This window comes from Vanessa cardui, chromosome 3 (genome assembly GCF_905220365.1).
Source record: "Vanessa cardui chromosome 3, ilVanCard2.1, whole genome shotgun sequence".
Taxonomy (NCBI): domain Eukaryota; kingdom Metazoa; phylum Arthropoda; class Insecta; order Lepidoptera; family Nymphalidae; genus Vanessa; species Vanessa cardui.
The window spans coordinates 4,615,906-4,642,885 of NC_061125.1; the positions used below are offsets into that span (position 1 = coordinate 4,615,906).

General features: G+C 31.7%; 1 protein-coding gene across 1 annotated transcript; it reads left to right on the forward strand.

Annotated features, from left to right (window-relative positions):
- Nucleotides 1-3,916: 3,916 nt before the first annotated feature.
- On the forward strand, nt 3,917-17,146 carry LOC124543677. Its single transcript, XM_047121940.1, has 5 exons — nt 3,917-4,110; nt 12,235-12,361; nt 15,346-15,491; nt 15,732-15,873; nt 16,796-17,146. Exons 1-5 carry the CDS (start codon nt 4,074-4,076, stop codon nt 17,010-17,012), a joined length of 669 nt encoding a protein of 222 aa, XP_046977896.1. The 5' UTR covers nt 3,917-4,073; the 3' UTR covers nt 17,013-17,146.
- Nucleotides 17,147-26,980: the final 9,834 nt, after the last annotated feature.

The following is a 26,980-nucleotide window of genomic DNA, read 5'->3' on the forward strand; positions in this document are numbered from 1 at the left end:
GATTCCTCAAACTTCCAACGACTGGCCTTGCGATTTATTTATTGTCACAGCAAAGGCCAGGCAAACGGGAAATTAGATTTAATAGAATTAATTATAGACGTTTAAAATTGAATTTTAAATCCGTTGGAATTATTAGTATACGCGGGATCAAGACATCCTTTCCTTTATATTTACCCTTTATGATTGTTGCCTCAATGACGTTTTTCATTATCTTATTTGGAGTGTCTTTATGTGCCGCCACAATTTTGATGATTTAAGGCATGCGTTTAGTTGATCAGCAACAGTTGATCAGGGAATAACTGGAAGAGTCTGACGAAAATCACCTGACAACAGAATCATGGCCCTACCAAAAATACTTGGTTGTTACGAAGATCTTTCAACGTACGTTCCAGTTCTTCCACTGATCTTTTAAGGGCCATTGTGCATTCGTCCCAAATAATAAATTTGCATACCTGTAGGATCTTGGCCATTGCGCTATTTTTGAATACGAATAAAAATTCATGGCACTTAATTTTTTCTGTGTATTTAGATATGAAAATAAATGCAAACGCTGTACTTTTAAATGTTTTTTCTTTTTGGAAATAATAAGTTGAAATTATTCGTATTACCTATTGAAACTGGTGGATCAGTGTACTCATATTTTTTTAATACTTACTTTTATTTTGACAGTACAATTCCCCGTCTAAAAATTCTCCATTAACAAAATGACCCGTCATTTATTGAATTCATTTGTTACAAAAAATGTGATTAATGAAGAACCACTCGACCGATTTTGTGCAAACTTCACATAAACCATCTACTAAATAGTCCAAACAACCCCTGAAAATTTGGTTAGGATAGGTGAGCCCGTTCTTGAGTTATAAAGTGACATCGAAAATGCCACTTATTTTTATATATATAAATTCGAAAAATTGATGTAACGATGATGTAAATAATGCAAAATAAATTTTAAAACATCAATGTGTTATTGTCTAACATCGAAATTAATAGAAAATCAATGATAATCCTCTAATAAATCTATTTCTAAGGAAAAACAATTTTGTTGTTTTTATTATATTCTTAGCATTTTTATCATACTTACTCAACCTTCCCTGGACTTCCACAAATAATTCAAGACCAAAATTAGCCAAATCGGTCTAGCCGTTCTCGAGTTTTAGCGAGACTAACGCACAGCAATTCATTTATATATATATATATATATATATATATATATATATATATATATATATATATATATATATATATTTATATATATTTATATATATATGTTTATTTTTGACATCACATTAGAAACTTCTAAAATTATCACTGTTTAATTACTATATTGTCTATGTAAAGTAAAATAGCAGTCTGTAAATTTACCACTGCTAGGCTAAGGCCTCCTCTCCCATTGAGGAGTGGGTTTGGAACATATTCGACAACGCTGTTCCAATGCGGGTTGGTGGAATGCACGCGTGGCTGAATTTAAATTAAATTATACACATGCAGCGCGAGATGAATTATAAACACAAATTAAGCACATATATATAGTGATGCTTGTCTGGACGCGTTCTAACCACTGGGCCATATCAGCCCTCAGCATTGTCTATGTATTGTAACAAAAAACTTCCTCTTGAATCATTCTATCTATTAAAAAAACCGCAAAATCTGTTGCGTGGTTTTAAAGATTTAAGCATACATAGGTATGTAGGGACAGAGAACGCGAATTTGTTTTATACTATGTGGTGATTTTCAACACATATCCGACTCACACACTATCTATAATGATATGAACGAAGGTTTTTTTTAAAAAAAAGAATAGCTTCTTGAAAAAAGGTCGTTATTAAACATATTTCAAAGTATGTTCTTCGCTACATTTATAGCCTGATTAAAATACTGATAAAAGTTTGAATCAATCTCGCTTCATTAAATCTAACAACAAGCATTATTAGATATAATGAAAAGAACATATTATTATTAGTTAATTAGTCCTTACAAAAATGTTACATAAGATATGAATTTGTCCAAGTAATATGGTCACATTCGTAGCTGGTGAAATTCCGTCAATTAGAAATATTAGAGAATCAGTCATAGGTTCTAGATTAAATGTTAAACGACTTAATGTATTTAGATCTGAAACGTTTCCGGCTACTATTCCAATGGGCAGTTTTATTCACTTGTTTGCATAATATTAATACTGCGTCGAGCCATTGCATGGCTTGAAGTGCCAGTAATAAAATCTTGTTGAGTACCTCGACAGAGGAGTTGATATTTTGGCTAAACTAGGACTATGGATGATAATTATTGCTACTCAATGAAAATTTTTAAGAATCAGATTAATTATACACATATACTTACGAGGTGTTATGGTCATTTGTTTGAGTTTTTTTTAATTTAACCATGTGGGTAAATAAAGAACCGCCATCATTTCAAAAGTTGGAGTTTGAGTCGGGTCGAGTTACAGTCATTCCTTTGTCGTTGGAGTCTTAAGAATGTCCATAGTAGCCGAAATTGTTCAGAAAAAAAAACATTTTATAACAAACGCAACGCACATAGTGTAAAATCAATTAAACAATTGTAATCCGGAACAACAAGCCCAACGTGCATCCGCGGGCGCCAGGCGGATCAGCGTGCAAATATTAGCAGAAAACACTATTGCAACGCCATGCGGTCAAGTTATTATTATTACCGAGTGATAACACTTAAAATTGAACTCCTTTTTAATTTACTCGCCCGGCAACACTGTACCTATGGCAAAATATAATATAACTTTTATATTGAAAAACAAAAATATAAAAACATTTTCGCCTTTTTTCTGCCCAAGAAAGTTGAAGTTATCGGCTTTTCTCTACTTTAATATGTATTAAAGTATGTTTTTTCTTTTTCGAGAGATTATATATATTTTCTTGTGAACAGGGCTTTCTTTGATAATGTCGAAATATCGAACTCCATCAAATAAAAAACATGGTAAATATCCCGTTTTTAATAACTGTAATAATAAAAATAACCATGTTGATTTAAAATCTAATATAATATGTATGTATTGTACATAAACTTTCTCTTGAATCATTCTATTTATTGATAAACCGCATTAAAATCAGTTGGGTAGTTTAAAAGTTCAAAGCCTACATAATTTGTTTCTTAGTACATTTATTACACGTTTTGTTACATAACTTTTATTAAGTTATTTTTTTTACTTATAAAAAAAATGTATCATGTCTAAACCATTTCTTTTATCTCTGTTTATTTATCCCCCTCGTCGCCTCTTCGCCTCGTCTATGCTTTAAAAGGGCTTTGAAACCGCCACATGGTTACACCCTTAAGTGACAGTGAGAAGAGAAGTACATTTTTTGAATGTGAATGAAAAAATATTATTAAAAATAAATGTTGCCGACAAGCCAGGACAAAGCATTTAATGCAGTGAAAACCATCAGAAAGGTAACCGGACCAATGAGGGCGGTGGGTTAAGTTGGTGTTTTTCTCACAAATAAATAAGTACTTTTAATTAGTTTATATTCATAAGTAAACAATAAAGGCCCTCTTACTCTTAATAGGAAAGTTAAGGTTATCTCTCATCGCTACTCCAATGCGGAGTTGTGGGCACACATATGGCGGATTTCAAATGATAAACGTAGGTTCCTTATTCGACAATCACGATATTAATTATAATAAACATAAATTAACCACTTACTCTTAGGCAAAAATCCCAAAGAATTACGTGAATTATAACATGAAAATATACTCTCTAAGTATTGTCCTTGATATATTTATTAATAATGTGTAAATTAAACCAATATATCACTTAATAACTCAAGGCTTTGTGTATATGCGTTACCAATTAACAAAATAAATCACAGAGTAAATAAGTAAGTTATGTCTCTAATGCATAAGTTACAAGAGCAAACCTCCCGGCGCGGTTCCCGTTAGTTAAGCGGGAGTTCTACCCCGGTGTGGACGTTACACGAGCTTCGCTTGGAAACGAGCGTGTTGAAGCGAGTTGAAGTTTCAATTTCACTGTGACAAAGTTCTGTGGATAAATATATCGATACAAGAATTGCTTAAAATTAAGGTGTAATAAAACAATTTATGGGACCATGTTTTTCTTTCTTCTTACAACTCTTTTGATTGCAAGTAAGTATTATTTTATATTGTTTTCCATATCGCACATATCGTGAGTCATATAAGCGTGAATAATATCATTATCAACTAGATATTTTAGACTTCGTTGAATGTTAAAAACAACAAACGAGAAATGCATTTAAAAACATAAATTAAGTACAAATCGAAATAGTATACTAATAAGCACTTATTCATAATAATATTCAAAACTTAAAGATATGTTAATCGCGGTCTTCTTCCTATAAAAGAATATCATTACGAGGACGTGTTTGAAATATTCTGGATATTTTACAAGATAAGAGACATTATGCGCGGTTGAAGATCAAGACTTATGGATATTTGCTGCGGATGATCCCACACTATGTTCCAGCAAATTGATTCTGTCGGATTACATTACGTATCGTGTTATTCGTTACACATTATCATGTGTTATTTGTAACATATTGTTAGGACAGTTTACTATACAAAACACGCCCTCAAACAATCTAATAATCATTGTTTATTTATTTATTTTTTCATTTACACCTTTAAAAGTATTGCCTATTGTGGAATCTAATCTAGTGTGAGTAATAAATTGTCGAGGAATTTCTGACTCTGATATTACATTTTATATGAGTGTCGGGGTCAGAGCAGAGATTTAGATAGTCCTATAAACAAACTGTGTACTTGAGTTTCTTGGATGTACATAAAATAATTATTATTTGATTAATCTACACAGTTAGAAAATAAGTCGTTTCATTATTTATAGTAAAGTATGAAAAAACATCTCTTTTAAATTAAACGAATTAACACATAAATTTGAAATTGGTTTTATGTTATACCAATATCAAGGCCACCAAAATTAATCGAAAAATATTTCTGAAACATCTCACTTCACCTACCAGTATACTAGAACCTCACCTGCATTAAAACAGTACTGATGTTTTATTAATTCTGAAGACCAAGATAATTGGAGGTACAAATAAAGATACATCAGTGTTGATGTATTTTATTTCATTTTATTATCATGTAATAGAAACTGTTACAAACAAAAGACTATTCAGTTTCACAATACAGATTAATACTTATATAATGTAGCACAATTAACATTATATACCAATAATAAACGTTGGTATTCTACGAAATAAGAAGCATAACACTATCTCTAAAATAAATAAATAAATAAAATATATACTATTATTGCCTGCTACAATGTTTTTACTATGTTATTAATAATAAGAAAACTTATAAAATCATAAAATATTCGCGTAAGCGAATGCGTGCCGTGCCGAGTTCGACAAATAAATGAAGAAAACGAAAAATACTGATGAAGCCTTAAACTCAGCTATCAATAGCAGTAGAATATATATTATGATTAATGATAATAAATATGAATAAGAGTAGGTGTTACTGCAAAGAGTCGTCTCACCAGAAAAAGTAGGAAGGGAATAATTAAAAATAATTTAAAACTTTTTGAATGATACTGCTCAATTAGTATAAGTTTATTTTCGTATTATTAAATGTTACGTCATATTACTTTACGGCAACGCTACAGATATCGAAACTGTTTTTATTCCGCAAAAACGGTCTATTTATAGACTCGGAGCTCGAGAAGTTTATAACAAATATACGCTTAGAGTTGCATTAAAATATGTTTGTAACAATATTATGTATTTTCATAATATTATCAAAAATCAAAAATGTTTGCATAACTGCTAAAGGACTCCTCGCCCTTTTGAGGAGGTATCTGTCTCGTGTATCCCCGAACCTACATTGGGACAGCGTGGTGGAGTAAGTTTCAGACCTCCTCTATATAATACTATTTCACTTAACTACTTAAGTAAACATTTAATTTTACTTATTAAGTTCCGACAACAGCTTCGCCTACATTTAAAATGTAATTTGTCTCGTTGATTTATTTAAGCCTTTGACCAACCATATCAAGTCACTTTATAGTCAAATTTATTTGTGTCTGTACAACTCCTGCGATTGGAGCTAAAAAAATAATAATCTAAAGTTAACTAAATAACAGTATACCACCGCTACTACACTGTTTACATTACATCGAACGCGGTAAATACCTTCAATCTTAAAATTCTCTTTCTTTTACAAGACGTTCCGGCTTATGTGATATTTATCAACTTTGTTCTCGAATAATCCAACTTGGAATATTAAAATGACAATAAGAATTAATTACATTTAACGGCATTATCACATTCAGGCTACTATTCGAATGAAAAATAATGTGTTATTATTATTTTGAAACCAATAATAGTTTTATTTCAATTAAAAAACCCAATCCAGTTTCCTTTGCAGGTTCTTTTCATGTCCTGAAATGTTTATTTCCGAACTGTGCGGCGGTAGACATTTTTCCCGATAAGAAATATAACATTTTCTCAAAATAAACTGACATTGTGTCTCGGGAATCGTTCTTAGCAGCTGTTGTAAATTTGTTACAAATTTATTAAGTTAGTATTTCGTAAAATCAACGCTCACACAAATCCAACTGCAACTAGTACTGTTGTCACGGTACACGTTAAAATACGCAACAGCGGGACACTTACAGGCTGTCACTTTATTACTTTCTTTATCGTGTGTCTCACATGCGATGACACTTTTATTAACATAAGAATTAACAACATTAAATGCTTAAATATATATATACAAATGTTTAGTTTGTATATATATATTTACATGCGATTGTTTAGTTCAATGCGTCGCCTATTTGGACGGGAACTTTTTAATAAAGATATCCCACTATTGTCCAAAATAGTATTTTCTATTATTTCTATCATCATCCTACTAATTCTATCATCATATGACGCTTTCATTAAATAACAATTAATATTATAAGATGCGGTCGGGATGTACGGATGAATATGTGTCCCGCGGGATTAATTTAAATGAGAACTGAGACGAGTATTATTGTATCATGTGAGAATATAATTATGAAAAGAAAAATTCAACGGTTTCTCCTTTTTATATAATGGAACGATGACTAATGTCTGACACATTTAAAGGCTTTTAAAAGGAAGTCAAAGTCAATATATTTGATACTGAACACTTGCTTGATGATAGTCAAAAATCTACCAACGGTTCGGAATTTAACACATTGGACCTGAGAAACTGCGAAAGAAACTCAGCGTGTTTTTTTTTAATTTTTATGTTTAATGTACTGTAATAACAAACATATTTTTATTATTTGTAACAGTCTGGAGACGATCATTTCCAAATACTAATACTTACCTCAGATGGCCCATTTACTCGTCCGCCTCAGTATGTCATAATAAAGAAAGATCATAATGAATTGAATAGGTATATTTTTTTCTATCCATATTTTATTATAACTGTTTATCAGAATCTCCCTGAGATGGTGGACTGACCTGCATTATGTAGGACAAAAGTCCAAAAATTAAGTGAGAAAAAAAAGATCTCTTTGTTTTGTAATTAAGGTTTTGTTAGCTAGTTTTGCTAATTGTAATAGTTGAAATTATTATGTTTATTCCTGCATAGGAACAAAGGATAATATATTTCTGGCATACTCCATCTGCAGCTGTCATTTTCATCGAAGACTAGCCAATTGTTACGAAGACATAGAGCACACAGCACAAGGAAGGAATGAAGAGTAAACGATGCTATAGTCCAAGCTCTCTGCTTCTAAGAAGTACTTTATTAATACACTGAATATTATTTCTTTTGTGTAATTTGAGTCCATGACCTGGCAGCCTTGTAATCTTTTTGTTGATTTTTTTGGTCGCAATTGATTAATAATACCCTTTACAAAAAGTAAAGAGCAATTGATGTATAATATTAATGAACCTATATTAGGTTAAATTAAATGTCAAGTCTTTTTGATTTTAATTTTTGTGTTTTCTTTGTATCGGGTTACATAGTCAATCACATGACTAAACTCACAGCTAAAATAAAAGATTATGTAAAAAAAACGTAATTTATTATGTTTAGGAAGGTACCAGGCCGGTTTCTTAACAACTATAATCTTCTATGGCAGTTTGACACGGATCGGAGAGGCTTCGGGATCATGTAATATATCGCATCTGCGGCCTCTTACTTGTTGTACTTTGAAAGTTTACATAGGTTAGTATTTCGCGTTAAAAGTCAACGCTCATACACTCCACCTGCGACTAGTATCGTTATTAACCTATACAAAAGTAATACACGATTTAACAAGTACAAAAGTAAGTGGTAAAACTCGTTAGAAGCACTGGATAAAATGCTTGATTTTACCTTAAAGCAATAATTGTAAATCAGGTTTATTTCAAAAGAGAAACAACGCGAGATTTTTGCCGTTTTTGTAGTATAAATGAAATGAAATGAAAAAAATGAGAGGTAAAACTGTGACTCGGGATGAAAATTCACTACGTGTGTATCCACCAAACCTTTAGTGCTGCGTGATTGGATAATCTCCCAATCGTTATCTCAAAAGGACAGCAGACTTAAACGCAGCAGTGCGATATTGAGGCTGTTAGTTTACTGCTTTAAGTTAAATCCCTTCCATATCGTGTGTCTCACATCCGACTCTTGTTTAATCTATTGTGACGGCTATTTGGACTAACCTTTATACATTGACTGTTTAATAAATATATTCTACTATTCTCCAAAATAATTGTTCATTTTATCATAATTTGACGCTTTCATTAAATAATAATTAATATTTAGTTTAATTGAATATTATATCAAGCGATCAGGATACGTTTGAAGTAATCTTTTGGGTCGCTAGCGAGTCTACGTAATGATATAATGAAATTGCTGTCATTTAACGAGTCACCTAATTTAAAGCAAACAAAGTTAATTAAGTGAATTTTTTTTTTCATCGTATTTTTTAGAAAATTCGTAATAAAGTTTCGCTAATTATGTACTACGACAGTTATTTTGCAAACATACTTTTATCAAATATCTATTTATATTTTGACAATACGACCGACAAACCAAACTAAATAACTTTTTCTTGCTAATCGAATATAATATATAAAAACAAACCATTTAATTACTCGCCTGAACAAAGTATGCAATCTAATAGGAATTCAGTTTCACGACCAAAACTTATTTAATAATCGCCTTCCAATATTTAATAATTGCAATGTGAAAACCAACCACATTTGTAAAAACTTTGATTTACTGTGCAGCTTATTTATAGCTTACTAACTAACTAAGCGCAGAGTTTTAATGGTATTATTATTTTGTTTATCCTACTGCCCTTATCTCAATTATGTTTAGGGTCGGCGCAGTATGTCTTATCCTTTCATATTTCTCTGTCAGACTTCATCTCACAAGTAACAATATTTCTAACCATATCGTCTTTCACACAATCCATCCATCGTTTCCTTGGTCGTCATCTATCTCTACATCCATCCACAACCATGCTCAAGGCCTTCCTCACAATACGTTCCTCATTCTCCCGCATTACATGCCCATACCATAATAGGCGCCTTCGACATAACTTCTTGAGTATTATTATTTTGTTAAGGTGCAAAAAGTAAATAGTAGTAGTAATATGAAAATCTAAAAGTAAGTGTAATGCTTCTATATTTAATAAAGGAATTTGAGTTTGAGTGAAATCAAAAGACTTAATAATCAAAATATAATGAAAATGTTGTAATTTATTGTTTATAATACAATAATAAATATTTTTTTATAATTTATACGTTGTAAAAATTTCTGGTCACACTAAAGTCAATATAACGTCCAAGAATGAATTTTTAAATGTTTCTTACATGGCGCATTTTTTGCCATAGTCGGGGAAGTATTTACTTATTAACATAGGTGGGATACTTATTAAAAACGTGACCGGACTCTGCACGACGGCTAGGAAAGCGACATTCACTGGAATATTTATTCGACTACTGAAATTTAAATACAGCATGCTATAGCTTTCACCTCTGACAATTTTAATTGCATGTTATTTGAGTATGTATAGAGTAATTAAAATTTCGTTTCATCATTACACAATTATATATTTATGTATACATAAATAATTTATCATTCCAACGCCAGTCCCGACTCTACCTTCATTTAGCTCTCATATTTAATGCATTATTTGTATTTTATATATAGTCATTTTTCTTCGAATGTAACATTTTGAATCTATTTTTTATCAATGTCATTTATTAGTTGGCCGTGTTCAGATAAATACATATTTTATATTTATATACATAATGAATCCTTCAAAATCATAAAAGGTCAAACCTGACAAATGCCGATACTGCAAACAATTTGACTGGCAATTCGATGACACAAAGGTCGTCTAAGCGCTAGAGGCGCTTACGGGATTTGAAGCATTCATTTCATTTATATAATAAGCAATCAATAACGTTTCATAACATGTCTATATTTTGTTTCACTGTAATAAATTTCAATAAAAGTTCAAACTTGAAATAAAGCTTTTTGCAAATAAAAAAGTATTATACAAAAAATATATATCAAAACAGTGGCTGCAATGGTGGTTTTAGCCACGAGTAATATTTACTGAAATAGAAAGTGAACCTGACCTCCTTCTCTTTTTTTATTGTTTTTATTGATTTATTAAATATACACGCTTTGTTTATATACTCGTAGACAACGATGTAACAAAAATCCCACTGGATTTATCCGTACATCGGTATTCGTTGTCAACACTTATACAATAATAATTAAAAAATAAATACAAAATAAAAAAGGCAGGTACATATCAAAACTTAAAATAATATAATTTTATCATATAGATAGATAGGCTGACGGATAAATGGTGGCAACCTGATGGTAAGTAGTCATCTCCGCCCATAGACAACAGCGTTACAAGAAATCACTACTTATACACCTACTTTGGGAATTAGGACCTCTCTGTAGTAACACTAGCTTATACATCATCTACACCGCAACACAACAATACTAAGTTTTGATTGTTGGCGGAATATCTCTTGAGTGGGTGGCATCTACTCAGACGGCAATACACAAATCCATCGAGTAAACCTTTGTGGTGTTTGCTAATAATCATTTACATAATTAAAACTACAAAACTCTAGAAAACAGTCGTTTCTAGTTATTGGATTGATAACTTTAACAGCATACATAAATCTGGGACGGTCCAATTCGTATTTTTAATTTGTATTTATAACATCTCATGCTCGGCGGTAAGGAAAACATCGTGAAAAGATGTACATTTGTAAGAGAAATTAATCTCTATGCTAATTTTATTCTGCAACACTCTCAGATAAAGTCATGTTACTTGGATAAAAAATATGAAATGGTAGTTGCACTCAAAATTCCTGGTATTATATTTTTGCGGATTTCGTTTTATTTTACAACTTCCAATAATAATTTCCAACTGAATATATAACACATGCTTTATTTTAGTAGATTTGAGAGAAAAATCACATTTTGTTCAAAACTTTATTTGTGTCATGTATGGATTTGAAATAAATACGAAAAACAAAAGCAGAACAAATTTCAAACACAATTTTGGCATAAGCCACAGCTCGTTGTTTTGTTTAAAGTAATACGTAGAATTTATAACTGAATAACTGTTTATGAGATAGTTAACATTCATTCTACTTATAACTTTTGAGATAAAAACAGAATGAATGTCCACAGCGTCGAAGTGGATGATGAATCGGTTGATTATGACACAAGCTGTAAGCAAGATTCAGACAGCATTGAATGAACGCAAACCTTAACCTTTAAGGAGACTTCTAATTTCTGTCAAGGCCAAAACCAAAATTCATAATTAAAAAACTATCTAAAGTGTTCGTTACTTTAGTAGTGATGTCTATTTACATATATATAGATAGACAAATGTAGTATTAGTTAATAAAATCAAAAACCAATCTATTAAATCCTAATTATATTAATAAATTCAATAAGATCCTTCGGGTTTTATTATTTTTTGCAACATGGGCAACATCATAACGAAATCCAATGAAATATATTTATAAGTAGGCTGCATGTCTACCACACGTGTACCAATTGACATTAGATTATCGTGATGGAATAAATAGTAAAAGGGGAGGAGTGGCATTATGAACTCATGGAAATTGACGAGGACCAATTCCAAGCTGTTACTTAATTTTTACTTTTTATTTTAACTACGAACTCTGGACGTCTCATTAACGAAATAATGACATTGTTTTATATATTAACATCCACTCCATTATTTTGTTACAGATGGTGGCGGAGCACAAATAAATGAAGACAGCTGCGATCCTAGCGAGTTAAAGACCTGCGTAGACATGACACCGCGAACGCCAGTGGGCCTACCTCGCACAAGAGAAGAACTAGATGCCCATTGCCAGTGAGAATATATGATTTTTTTTATTTATATTAGAATGTCGTATACTTTCGGACGAAATAAGCCTAACGAGTGATTAATTAGTGACAGATAAATGACGATTTCGAAACAAGCGAGTTATATTACCGAATATACGGATCCGTTAGGTGGTTTTTATAACTTAAGGAATAGACAGCCTATATATGCATATGACCCACTGCTAGGTTAAACTTTTCGTCCCTTTGAAGAGAAGTTACATCTCGTAACAAAAATTGTCATTTCCATACATTTAGTTTCCCTAACAATACTGTAGGCATATTTGATTGTTACCCACAAGTGTAAATAGATATCTAAGATGTTATGGCTTATGTGCTCGTAATTTAATTTAATTGGTCTCTCTTGTCATCGCAAAGCAGCAATAAGTCCAAGTCGTTATTATGAATCATATGTTTATTTATTATTTTAAACATATTATTTTAGCTTTTTTTGTATATTTACTTAAAATTATAGTGACAAAAAATTATTTTTCAAAAATATTAAGGGATTGTATTAACTATTTACATTTAAGTATAACTATAGATCTAGGTACATATAAAATCAAATAAGAAATTGAATTCAGAAGCAAGGGAAAATATACAAAGGCGGTCTAGTCGATAGAAAGCGATATCTTTCAGACAACCTTTGGGCATAGAACTCGACTTAGAAGCAGCGTTCAAGTGTACATAACAAGACGGTATTGATTTTAATAACAATATATAATAATAGAATAAAGTAATAAATTAAATTTGTTGGTTCTTTGCAATTAGAAAAAAATTATTGATTGCTTTGATATACATAAAACGAATATAATAATAATAATATAAGCTTCAATAATAATAGTGGATGCTCATTAGGTTAACAGATCACAAAGAAATGTCTTAAAATGTTGATAAAAGTAATGGAAAATAAACATTGATAATATATGTATAAGCACCGACTCTCCTATATAACTCGCTCAAATAATATGAGAGCCTTAAATATCTATTTATTCGAAAAATATGAGATAGAGCCGAGTCTCTAAAAACGTGATTATATACCCAAGATTGCGAGATCAAAAGTGAGGACGTCTCAATAAGTGTAAGTCACACGATATGCATGCCGTGTTTGGGGGTGATGGATAACATCAGAAACCTGTGTGTTTCGTTTAAAATTACGCTATATTGGTGGCAAACAACCAGCATTGGATTGTCTTAAATCTTAATCTTTTTTTAAGAACGTAGTGCCTTTGGGACAAAAAGTTTACGTTATTTGATAAATATGACGTGCAGTTTATGTTCTTATGACAATCGATCAAGGCGATTGATCTCGAGGGAGACATTATAGCACTAAGAGTGTATCTGTCTTGTGTATACACATTTAGTAATATAGAAATGTTTACGCAAAAACATGCATGCTCTAATCCCAAAAATAGATTCTCTCGTAATCCTACGGAACGACAAATCTGACTACTCGCCCGATAAAAGTTTAATCGCAGGAACACTGGATTTACGTGTTTCCGAGTCACGGAACCATACAAACTTTCATGTCAAATTCTAGACTCCGGGCTGCTTCTGAGAATGTCTAAGAGAAAAACCCAATTGTTTTATCAGTCCAAACTGTTGTTTGTACCCAAGCCCTCCGAATCTCCCATTAAACCAACAAGGTAGTTAAGTTGCCTACATAACTTCGAATTATTTAATCTTAAGAGTCATTTATTAGGAATCAGTAGCAGTGTGTAATTATTTATATGCTTATGACGACTATGCGGTCATTATGGTGGTACCTAGTTAGGTAAGTGCGTAAGAAATGTTGTGATGGATATTTGTGCGCGTCAGTGTAGCTTCATTCTCTATTCGCGTTACCCGATGGGGTGGCAATATAGAACAGAAAATATAATATTTTTAAATTATCCAATTGGCTATAGTCATATATCCATATATATTATTTGCATCTAAGCGGGACAAAGGTCTGAGTAAAAAATATGTAAAGAGATCGTTGTAGAGTATAGCTTGAATGTAATCACTTACAAGAATTTGCATATGACGTAAAGAAACAAATTTTGTTTCAAAGGACGATTATTATATAAATGTACAATCCACTCCGGAAAAGCAGTTTTTTATATAATATTTTTAGAAATATATATGTTAGTTAAAATTTTTTCAAGTAATTAGATTTTTACATATTTTATTATTAGCCGTATGAACCACTTTTAAGTTATCACATTTATTAATTTTTTTTTTTTAAATTGTTCAATTACAACTTCAAATATTTATTAAATATATAATCTATTCCGAATTTACAAGAAATACATAACTCTCCTTTCCAAGTTCTCTTCGTGAGGATACTGTAAAACATGCTGTGTGTGTGCAGTGCTCTGTTACAGAGTTCCTTGGACTTGCTTAATTAATACCTTAATTAGGCTATATTACAAAATGTTTTACTTATAACTTAGCTATTGAACTGCTCTAAATTTTAGTTTAAATTTATTTTGAGTTAGTTTTTTTACATTGGATATTATTTTAAATAAGTTGACAATTGACAATTTTATAGATTACAATATAGTAAAATTAATGCGTTAATTGCAATCATACTTCATGGTTTACAATATTTCAACAGTTTACAATCTGACGAGATAATACATACATACAAACATCGTTAGATTGTAATCTAACGATGTTGGTAATCTTACGGTGACATATACAAAACCTGCCTCTTAAATCACTATTAAAAAAAATCGCTTCAAAATACTCCGTACTCGACTACATAGAGTCAGTATCTAACTCTTTTATTAGGCAATGTATACGGTTCTACAACACCTTGGGTATAAAACAATCGCCTCCTGGCCATTTCTTCATATTCAATATAAAGAACAAATGACTCGTGCAATTATTGGTCAACTACTGGCGACGACCCCATAAAACGTGAATCAATTAGAATCACAATAAAAAAAACAAACATCCATTTTTATAATGCATTGTATAATATCTTAGGGCGTATCAGACGGGTATGGCGTGTATGGATGCATGGATCAAACGGTGTCTGCCAACTGACGGTCAGAAATTGGTACAGCAACAAATCGGCGGCGCACGAGCACTAATGCGATTCTTATGTACCAATGAAACAGCGCTACGGAGAGGTAAGATTTTTATAAATGTATGCTATGGTGATTCTTCTTGGTGATTCGTACCACACATCAGATATTCTTTTAGTCCCCAAGGTTGGTGTTGCATTGGTAATGTGACATGTCATGACATGACATATAGTCTCATTGGATATCATCGCAAATGCTCCACTAACCTTGGGAACTAAGAAATAATGTCATGTACCTGGTTTACTCCATTACTTATAAGGCATGTTTTTGAAATTTTCTGTACAGATTTCCTAAAGGAGCCAACATGTTGGGCATTAGTGTCACCGGACTGGTCTCGGTGCGTTGATGAACTGCAGCTCGCTGTCCGCGACATCTCTGAGCGCTCTCACCACATCGTCTACTTCAACAAGAACACGGAACTGTGCTGGTAACTCGTCAAATACTTCGAGAATTATATTCAGATCCTTCTTTTACGAATTGCGACATCATCCTATATAATTAAAATTAATTAATAAAAAACAGATCAAAATATAAAATATTGTACTTTTACTTTACTCTATGCAAAGTTCATGTGAATTATACTCAAAATAAAACATAGTTAAACTTATTTAAACTTAATCCCACTGATATGTAGCTCCACAAAATGTATCCTTATGACCTCAACGTAGAACTCTATAAGGTCGCAATTCCGAGACTTCACTTTTACATATTTAACCTATTTAAAAAGAATAGTGAAATTTGAAGTCTTCGCTTAATCTTCATTTTCCTTTTCTCAAAGTTATAGATATTATAACAATTCGGTAATTAGAATTATTTGTTTATTATATTTACAGATCCTATTTGTTCTTAATCATTTAGACAAAGAGTAGTAGACATATTTTTTAAATAATTATAGTATAGATAGTATTGTAAACTTTGATTGTCTGTACAAAAAATGCGATATGTTTAAATTAACAATGTGTAATGTTTATTGCAGCACAACATACCATGACTGTATTGTCGTTTTTGATTTTCTCTCAGAATTAATTAACGTCAATATTCAAAAAAATGATTAAACACATTTGTAAAGCGCTTAATTGTTAAATTTATATTTTAATTAGAAAGCATTAAGTACGTCAAAACGCTGTCAAATTGAAAATGTAACTCATAAATGCTTTACGTTATATTGGAATTACTTTGATTCGTATTCGAATCGTTTCGCGCTAAAGTATTTAGTAATGGCGCTTTTACCATTTTATATTAAATGTGTTATTATTTAATAGTAAATAGTAACTATTAACTAATACTGACTATTGAATATTTATTTAATCTAGTTACTGGATTAAAAAATACGGTATGTTTTATTTTAGTGCCCGTGACGCATTCGTCGCATGCGTGGCAATGGCTGGACGAGCCTGTTCCGCCCAAGCTGGAAACCTGCTGCGTCGTATGGCGTGGGTGCTCGCCCAAGACGTAGCCGCTTGCAGCGCGCAGCCCCGCGCGCACTGCGCTGCGTCGCTGCCACACATCGCGGCGCCGATGCTCACTGCACTATCCGGTGCATTACTTTACCCCCCAAGACTTTAAAACAATAGTTTAATTTATGTAAATAGTGATTTACGTAATGGTGGTTCCTAGGATAATAATAGTTTCTTTTAGCGCGTTACACACTGATTATGTTGAGTGTAGATATTCGTAATAAGCTTAAGTAGTTGAAACAAAATCAGTTTTAAGGGGACTACATGAGCTAAATGCAAGTTTTAAAATGCCAAAAAGTATATAATCCAATGCAATAAACCAAATGAAAAAAATATATGTTAATCTTCAGGATAGATGCTAGTTATTAATTGTGTTGAAAACATGATGTAATTAATTTGGTACGATAGAAAAAAATCGCAAAGTTACCTCTAAAAAAGTCTTTTTTTGTTTTTTAACTACACTTATATACCTTCAATAATTTTGGTCTTTTGTCAGATTATTCTACAAACAATATACTAAAAATTTATTATCTTAATTATTTAGTAAAATCAATAGATTTTTTTTAAATCAGATTTTCTTATTTTCGACCAAAATGCGTAAGCATGTGTGCGTGAGCGCCTCGTACAGACACTGCCGGCCGAGGCCTGTTGCTATACAGACGTGTCGCTCTTTTCACCGCATCGTTGCGAATAAAATCTCGTAGATTTTATTTTTGTGTAATTTTAATTGTAAATTAATAGTCGAATATTATTCTTTTATGTAAATAAATATATTAAGTTAAAATAGTCTAGTTGTAGTTAGCCATTTATTTTTTTGTTAAGTTATTTTTTATAAAGTTTAATTTTGTAAACATGGGAAATAAAGTACAATCTGTGAAGAAAACTAAAAAACGTTCATATAAATTAAAAAGCCGAACATATGAAAGATAATATGAAAAGGTAAGAGTATTTAATTAGTAAACATATATATATATATATATATTTATATATATATTTTATAAATAATGATTATTGGAAACATTTATTAAAAACAATGCAATTAGTTCGCATAGAATCAGATTTTTCGACAGATTTCTTACAGTCACCATGGAGTATTTGGTCAATGCAAGCAAGTCCAGGAAGAATGTGCGGGTTCGATCCCCGCACTCTGAACTAAATAATTTTATTATTTTTAAAGGACTATATTTAAAAATATATATATATTTTATAATTATTAAAATTTAATTCCTAACAACTATGCATTTATTATTTCAGAATTAAGAAAATCGAAAAAAATAACACGGAAGCTATTTCTATTACGTTAGAGTTTAATTTTATCAATTTTGTTTATAATAGGAAATATAGTTATGTATGGATGAAATTTAATAATAAAAAAAATAAATAAATACAAATTAGCACATCACATGAATATTTAGTGGTGCTTGCCTGGGTTTGAACCCGCAATAGAACGCGCGCATCTTGCGCGCGTTCTACCCACTGGGCCATCTTGAAATATGTAATTTTTGTGAACCAAAGAACTAAAATATTTAGAAGTGTCATATACGTAATTCAATATTTTTTAAAGATTGGAAATAGTATCAATTGAAAAATTTTAGCTCGTAGCTTCAGTGAAAGTGGGTGAAATATTGATTGCAAGTATCCAAGATATTTTAATAACGAACGACGACGAACGAATAATTAAAAAAAATATTTTAATAAAAAAATTGAAACGAAATTTATTTGTTTTATTGTTAAACCAAAAATAAATAAAAATATTTGAATTTAATTGAATCAGTTTTATTTCAAATATCAGTCAAAAACAATACAAATAATTCTAATATCCAAACTATTTTTATGAGATTTATGACTAAACCCACTGTGATTGACTGAGTTAACCAATAATTCTACTAAACCGACTTGACTATATTATTTTTATAGTAACTTTTTGATGCTGACTTTTTTAACTTAATTTTTTTTCTTTGTGTATCGATATTAGTAAAACTAACAAACTCTACGCTTTTTGTCAGTGTACAAATTACGAACAGTTCCAATTTTATTTAATAAATCGCTTAACAAACTTACAAAATTTAAAAATAGGTACGATTTAATATTTAGTATTACAACTAATTGAATTGATACAGTAAAAATTAAAGAAAAAAAAATGTTTAAATTAACTATTTTTTGTACATAAAATAATAATAATTTAAGTTTAATTAATTCAGTTTAATTTTATCATATTTTTTAAATGACACAAAGAAATTAAAATAATTCTGTTGTCCTGTCTATTTTTATGAAATCTATGATTGATAGAATTGATAGAATTGACTTCGCTTCGCTTTCGCTCGGCGCGGCGCGCGGCGGTTCGGCGCCATCTATTGGAATATTCAGGCGTAACCTCGCCGCCTCGCTAAGCGTAGTGCGCGCGGGGACATGCAGTTTTTGTCGTTAGTGTAAGTGTGTGCGCGTGATTCTCAAGGGCAATTAGCTCCTGTAGTCCCCTTAAACTTCGTTTTTAATTTTGTAAAACTAATATATCACGATGATTGTAAAAAATGTAATATCATAAAAGAAAATTCACCAATCAATCAGTTTTTTTACACATGAAGCTTTAGATATTGCAACTTTTCCACACGTATACACGTCTGTGAAGTCGATGCTTGATTTTAAAGAACAAGGGTTGAATATCAATGTACATTTCTTGTAAAATACTTAGATTTTGTCAATTTTATTATTGTTATGTATATAAATAAGCCAACTTTGTATAAATGTTAATAATTCAGTAAGATAAATTATTATTGGATAATTAATTAATAATAAAAAATTTAACTGTTTTTTTATCAATTACTATAAGTACTTACAGATAACTAAATTTAATAAGACAACTTGTAAAAACCGAAATCCTTTTTTGTTATTTTATTCTTTTCATTTCAAAGGGTGTTTTTCTGTTTAACTGTCTTGTCAAAAATATAATTTAAATATTAAAACAAATTCAAATCATATTTTCCAAATAAAATGAAACATTAATTGGAATTTCAATATATTTTGTGTTAATAAAAAACTAAACCAAATGTTCAGTTGATGCTTTAAACCATTAATAAACGAATTGTATAGTAATGTTATTTTGTTTCTAAATTTGAAATAGCTTATCTAATACTTAAACCCATTAAGTTTGCAAATGAATTTAATATTTTGGTTTGGATAAAGTAATTAGCGTCCTGCTGCTGAGCCCTTTGAGGAAAAGGTTTGGAGCTTATTGCCTAATATGCTCCAACGCAATCGCTGGGTAAACAAGTAACGGATTTTCATGTTTTTTACTATTGCAGCTGAGATAACTTATGAATGTCAATTAAACGCCAAAAGGAAACCAAACTCTTGCTTCGTATAGGTAATAAATTTCTCACATAGACAAAAAGGATTCACAACGGAATACGAAAGAGCATTTTGTGCAATATATTTACAAAAACTAGGTACCTATTTTCAAAATAAAATACGTGAAAATTTCGTGAATATATATTTTCTTCTTTCGGTAACTTTTTAACTAATATGACACCTTCTGAACATAAAGAATATAAAATGGACGAAGACCTGTCAGTACTTCAGACTCTTTAAAAAATAACCATTGAGCACGTCGTACAATTATAAATAATGGACCTAAACTTCTACATAATTCCACGAACAAAAAAAATTATACGTAACGAAATGAACTGCATACCTCGTCCAAACTTTAATATTTAAATATTGTAAAAGTAAAATAATGAAATATCCAAAATTCGACCACATACAACAATGAGACCTTTTCATTTTGAATTATAAAATATGAATATTTTTCTATTTAAATATTCTATTATATTAAAGGCCGGCAACGCACCTGCAATCCCCATGATTCTATGCTCAGAACCTTACCAAACTTTCACCAAACTACCCTTAGAGTATAAGTCCTTTATAATAAAAAAAGAATCATCAAAATTAGTTGGCACAATTTCGAGTTATTCATCTATTTGTCGCGCATATACATAAAGCAAATTTAAGACTTATATCGTTTTCATAGGGATACCATCATCGGAAAAGGATAAAATTAAAATGTGACCCACTATGAGAAGCACTACCTTTCAAACAAAAAAAAAATATCAAAATCGTTCCAATCAGTGAAAAGTTATGAGGTAACAAACATAAAAAAAATATATAGACGAATTGATAACCTCCTCCTTTTTGAAGTCTGTTGAAAAGAATGGTGCTTGCCTAGACTAAAGTATCAGAAATCGGTTAAGATTACGAATCACGACGATCACAAACTTCTAGGAATTATGGAATACATACCTATATATATTTTGCTGAAAATTCTTCAAATAAAATCAGCACAGTTATTATATTTATATATTTTGTAAATTAAAGTACATATATATTTCATTTTTTATTTTTTAGCCCGTCATTAAACAGTGTTTGTTTTTGTTCACTGTGAATAAATATAATTAAAGGATTTTTCGATCGTATTAAATGAAGAGATTTACCAATCATCATTGAATTAATATTTTACAGTTAAATTTTATATATTTTATGAAAAACGATAATAAATAAATACTTTTAATTTGAATAATTTCCTATAAACACTTAAATTATTATATAGTTTATAAAATTAAAAGCAGTACCAATTTGAAAAGTAGAATCTGCCGAGGAAAATCGCACAAAATATAGATAAGTATAATTACCTATACATTTAATAATATGAAGTACAATTATATTTTACTTATTTATATCTGTCCATGAATATCAGGTGTATTTAATGAAAAACGGAATTAAGTTTAAGATCAGTATAATCACTATAAGAGCGTAATATGAAGAGAGAGAGTAACAAAAAACTGTGTCGGTAGGCATAAAATAAATCTAGAAATATTAATAAACTAGCTGACCCGGCAAACTTCGTACTGCCATAATCGAAATGCTTAAATTGGTCCAAATGTGATGTCAATAGAAACCATTGCACGCAGCGAAACTGGTGATATGAACCGTAACAATAAACAACTAATACTTACATTTATATATTTATATATATGTCTATAATTTTTTCTATATTTTCAATGACACAGGAATCATGAGGTTGCGTGATTAATAGCCATGTTGCTATGATTAAGTCCTTAAAATTTCCAAAAAATTTGCAAAACAATTTAGTATAAGCTGGCTATACCATAAGTTTTAATTTGAAATCCATTTACAATATCAATCAACCATATCAATACCAATCATTGAATACAACACCGATAAAATATTGGTGGTCAAGTTTTATTATGGTGTATATAGTCGTAGGGGGTAACCGAGCGCAGTGGGTAAGCAAGCGCACTGCCTGTATCTCCGGAATAAGGTGCGGGAGGCGAGGGGTTTGTTTCGACCAATCAGTGGGGCCTAAATGGTAAATCAGTTGCGACATGCCCGCGCTCCGCACTATGTGTTGTTTTTTAGTATTTTCGTTGACTTACTTTCAACTTTTTAGTGTTTTGGAAAACACTGTTAGGTCTCAAACTGTTCTGTAATTACGATAAATTACTCTTTTGTTTATCAAATATACATTCTTCTTTCGATTGTAAAGTGTGATTAGAGGTTATGTTGAGCGTTTGGGAATTGGCCGTCATTTTTAGTTTGATATTTAAGTGAGCGCATGCACACACTTATAACATCATCATCATAATCATCAGCCCGTTCAGACAATTAGCTCCTGCCTGTCTCCTTGCGTAAATCGTCACTCCACCGTGCCTGAGGACGTCTTACACGACGTTTGCCGAGACGCGGTCTCCACTCTAGAACTCGTTCTCCCCAACGGTTATCGGTTCTACGACAAATATGGCCAGCTCACTGCCTGTTCAGCTTACTCATCCGGTGGGTTATGTCGATGACTTTGATTTTTTGACGGATCACCTCATTTCTGATGCGATCCCTCAGAGAAACGCCGAGCATAAGCCTTTCCATAGCAAGCTGAGCGACTTTAAGCTGGTCTGGACCAGTCTTGTCGTGAGTGTCTACGTTTCGGCTCGTATGTTACGACGGGTAGGACGCACTGGTTGAAGACATTCGTCTTAAGACGCTGTGGGATCGACAATGTAAAGATTCGACGTAGCTCCCCAAACACTGCCCAACCCAGCTGAATTCTTTTATTCACCTCGCCCTCAAGGTTGTTGTTGTCCAACTAATCGCAAAGTCTGCCCGAGGTAGATATACATATCTTTGAACAACTTCGAGGACGGTTCATTGAACATAGTATTGGTTTTATCCAAGTTTATCCGTAGGCCGATACGCATAGAAGAATCAGCTAGCTCGTTCAGCATTTGTTGTAGGTCCTGCAGCGTTTCTGCCACGATGATGATGTCGTCTGCGAATCTCAAGTGAGAGATGTATTCGCCATTAATGTTGATGCCACGTCCTTTCCAGTTCAGCGTCTTTAACATATGCTCCATTGCATTGTGCTTCATTGCAAGTGAACAATTTTGGGGAAATAACGTCCCCTTGTCTCACTTCTCGATGCAATGGTATAGGATTTGTTTCCTGATTCCGTACTCGAACGGACATGGTGACAGCTTCGTAGAGACTTCTCATCAATTGGATGTGTCACTAATCAACTTGGCAACGTTGCAGGAACTCCAGAACAGCCCAGATTTCAACCGAGTCAAAGGCCTACTCACAGACCACGAATGCATGACACACGGGCCGATTATACTCATGGGACTTCTGTATAATCTACCATACTGTATGGATGTGGTCTATGGTGCCGTATCCGGTCCGAAACTCGGCCTGTTCCGGGGGTTGTCTATACTGGCTATTTAAAAGTTTTCAATTTGATATTGACACACATACATACACACAATAACAATACACTCTGTTAATCAATTTAAAGCTGACTGATAAACTATATTTTTTGTTTTGTTTTGTGGCGCGTAAATAAACAAAAATGAAGGTTTTCCGGCGCGCGAACACGCGACTTATCCATGTCCATGCGCGAAGCATGGCGTTCATAAATGTAATATGAGACAAAACTTAAGATTTATCAAACAATCTATGTACATAAAATTGATCTCATAGACATTAAACAACTGAAGTTAGTTAAAATTAAGGTTCTACATATAAAAATATAACTATTCTTTCAATTTGATTTCTGTATAACCGGGACAACATCAAATGTTTGACAAAGTAGAGATGACTCATGTGACAAAAGCATGATTATGGCGTTGATAATGACATCAATACCGAAAATTGATACTTGATGTTTATGAAGCTCTAAACATCGATGTTAATCGATAACATCGGTATTTTTTTTGCGACTGGTAGATTATTATATTATTAAAATCGAGAAATAGATGTAACGAACTCATATGTAGCTCACCGCATAGACCATGTATCATATTTTTAACGACAACGTGAAATAACTCTGGATCAAGAGTTTCATCGGGAATTTCAGCTGATATAACGTTATCGATTTGATCCGGAGTAATTTTATGTACCAGCCAAATTAATACATGTGCATGCGGAAATCCCCTTTTTTGCCATTCAATGGAGTAAATATGGCAACGCACCTCTCCAAATACACATTATTTTTATAAGTGCTTTAAATTTTTGCCGAAAAACACGTGCTGTAATGTCATGACGATCAGTTGTCGACTGTTCTTCAAATAAATTGTTTTTAATATCATCCCACTGCGGATTACATGTAAACGTAATGAATAGATCTCGTCAACCATTTTTCGTACATAAGAAATTGCGTCTTGTGCATATTCGCTCATATGCCGTGGGCAACCAATAAACGAAGATGGCAATATAGTCAATCGCCCGATGTCATTTACATTAGCATCATTCGGTTTTCGCATCTTGCAATTGAATATATTCTTCGGATCTTAATTTTGCTTGGTTGAAACGAAAAAAATTAAAACGTTCAGTTTCTATTTTAGCATACGTATCAGCGATGTACTGATGATACAGTTTACTACATCTCGAGATATAATTTTGTGCTTGTGGACGAACCATCAATCGATACGAATAAAAATTCATGGCAGTAACTTTATTCTGTATATATTTAGACATGAAAATAAATGCGAACACTGTCCTTTTAAATAATAAATTGAAATAAGACGTATTACCTATTGAAACTGATAGATGAGTGTACTCATTTTTAAATTAATACTTACTTTTAATTTAACAGCACAATTCCTCGTTTGAAAAATTTCCATTAACAATATGACCCGCCATTTATTGAATTATTTTGCTACAAAAAAATGTGATTAATGAAGAACCACTCGACCGATTTTGAGCAAACTTAACATAAACCATCTACTAAATAGTCCAAACAAACCCTGAAAATTTAGTTAGGATAGGTGAGCCCGTTCTTGAGTTATAAAGTGACATCGAAAAATGCCACTTATTTTTATAGAAATAGATTCGAAAAATAGACGTAGCGATGTTTTAAATAATGCAAAATCAATTTTAAAACATCATAGATTTATTATGCAACATCGATAATCATAGAAAATCAATGATAATTCTCTAATAAATCTATTTCTAAGGAAAAACGAAGTTGTTTTTTTTATCATATTCCTAGCATTTTTATCATACTTACTCACCTTCTAAACCTTCCCTGGACTTCCACCAATAATTTAAGACCAAAATTAGCCAAATCGGTCCAGCCGTTCTGGAGTTTTAGCGAGACTAACGAACAGCAACTTATTTTTATATATATAGATATGAGCAATTAAAATCTCAGTGAACAGTAATATTGCTATTGTAATTTTGACAGGAGTTATTAAATCAACTAATATAAAAGAAACAAACTAAATGTTATATGATTTTTAGACAATATCAATGTGATGGAAATTTGATGTTGTCAAGTTAATTTCGCCTGTTTAAAGATTTTTGACGTGAATTTCATCTAAATTAACTGTTCTGTATTTTATACGTTTTTATTACAGAAAATACACATAATGTTGTAAATTTACTTTGACGCTTTCTAGAGCTGCTTTGCGATAAACCGAATAGAACACAATTAACTGCATGATCGCTATACCGGTAATGTATTTTAGAATTCGATATAGTATACACACTAATTTTAATGAGCTCCTGCAAATTGCATCCAGCGGACGTATTCAACATTTTGAATGTTCATTAATTCAACTATTAAGTATTACTACTTGTATCACTGGAGCTCTGTATGGTATAATAAATGAATTTAAATTTAAAACGAATACAATTATTAAATTTTGTTACATAAAATTGAAGTAAGCAGGTACATCCTACACTCTACTTGGTTTAAGATTGCGTAAATAATGAACAAAAATAACAATATAACAATTAAGATTTATTAATAAGTAGGTACATAGTATTCTAGTGGCCTTAATTAACATAATTAATAATTGACGCCAAATTACCACACATAAGAGTCGAGATGGCCCAGTGGTTAGAACGCGTGCATCTTAACCGATGATTGCGGGTTCAAACCTAGGCAAGCACCGCTGATTCATGTGCTTAATGTCTTTATAATTCATCTCGTGCTCAGCGGTGAAGGAAAACATCGTGAGGAAACCTGCATGTGACAAATTTCATAGAAATTCTGCCACATGTGTATTCCACCAGCCCGCATTGGAACAGCGTGGTGGAATATGCTCCAAACCTTCTCCTCAAAGGGAGAGGAGGCCTTTAGCCCAGCAGTGGGAATTCACAGGCTGTTGTTGTTTGTTAAGAAGTAGCTCAGTCTGTCTGTTTCACTTTCACGTCTTACCATTGACAAGATAAGAAAGGACAGGCTTTTTATAAATATAACCTATGATCACTCAATTCGCTATACGTTTCATTTTCCATGCAGCAACATAATTATTTCTGACAACTGATATCAACGTACCAAGTATTTAAATTCTCTCCTGAAGGACTAAATACATTTAATTCAGAAATATGTAACACTTGCTGATAGTCTTGTTAATGCGTATATTAGCATATCCCATCAATCAGCTAAAGGGAGCAAAGTCATCACAATTTATTTGGTAAGCGCTAACATGAGTTCGCTAATTATCCACATATTAAGATCAAAGTAAAGTATTTTTTCGGATTGAAAATATTGAAAAAATCAATGCG

Bases quoted from the DNA above. Each gene is read 5' to 3' on its own strand.
- LOC124543677 (XM_047121940.1), top strand. From the start codon at position 4,074: ATGTTTTTCTTTCTTCTTACAACTCTTTTGATTGCAA. The intron at 4,111-12,234 runs GTAAGTATTATT...ATTTTGTTACAG, and splicing joins TACAACTCTTTTGATTGCAA to ATGGTGGCGGAGCACAAATA. The intron at 15,874-16,795 runs GTAACTCGTCAA...GTTTTATTTTAG, and splicing joins AAGAACACGGAACTGTGCTG to TGCCCGTGACGCATTCGTCG.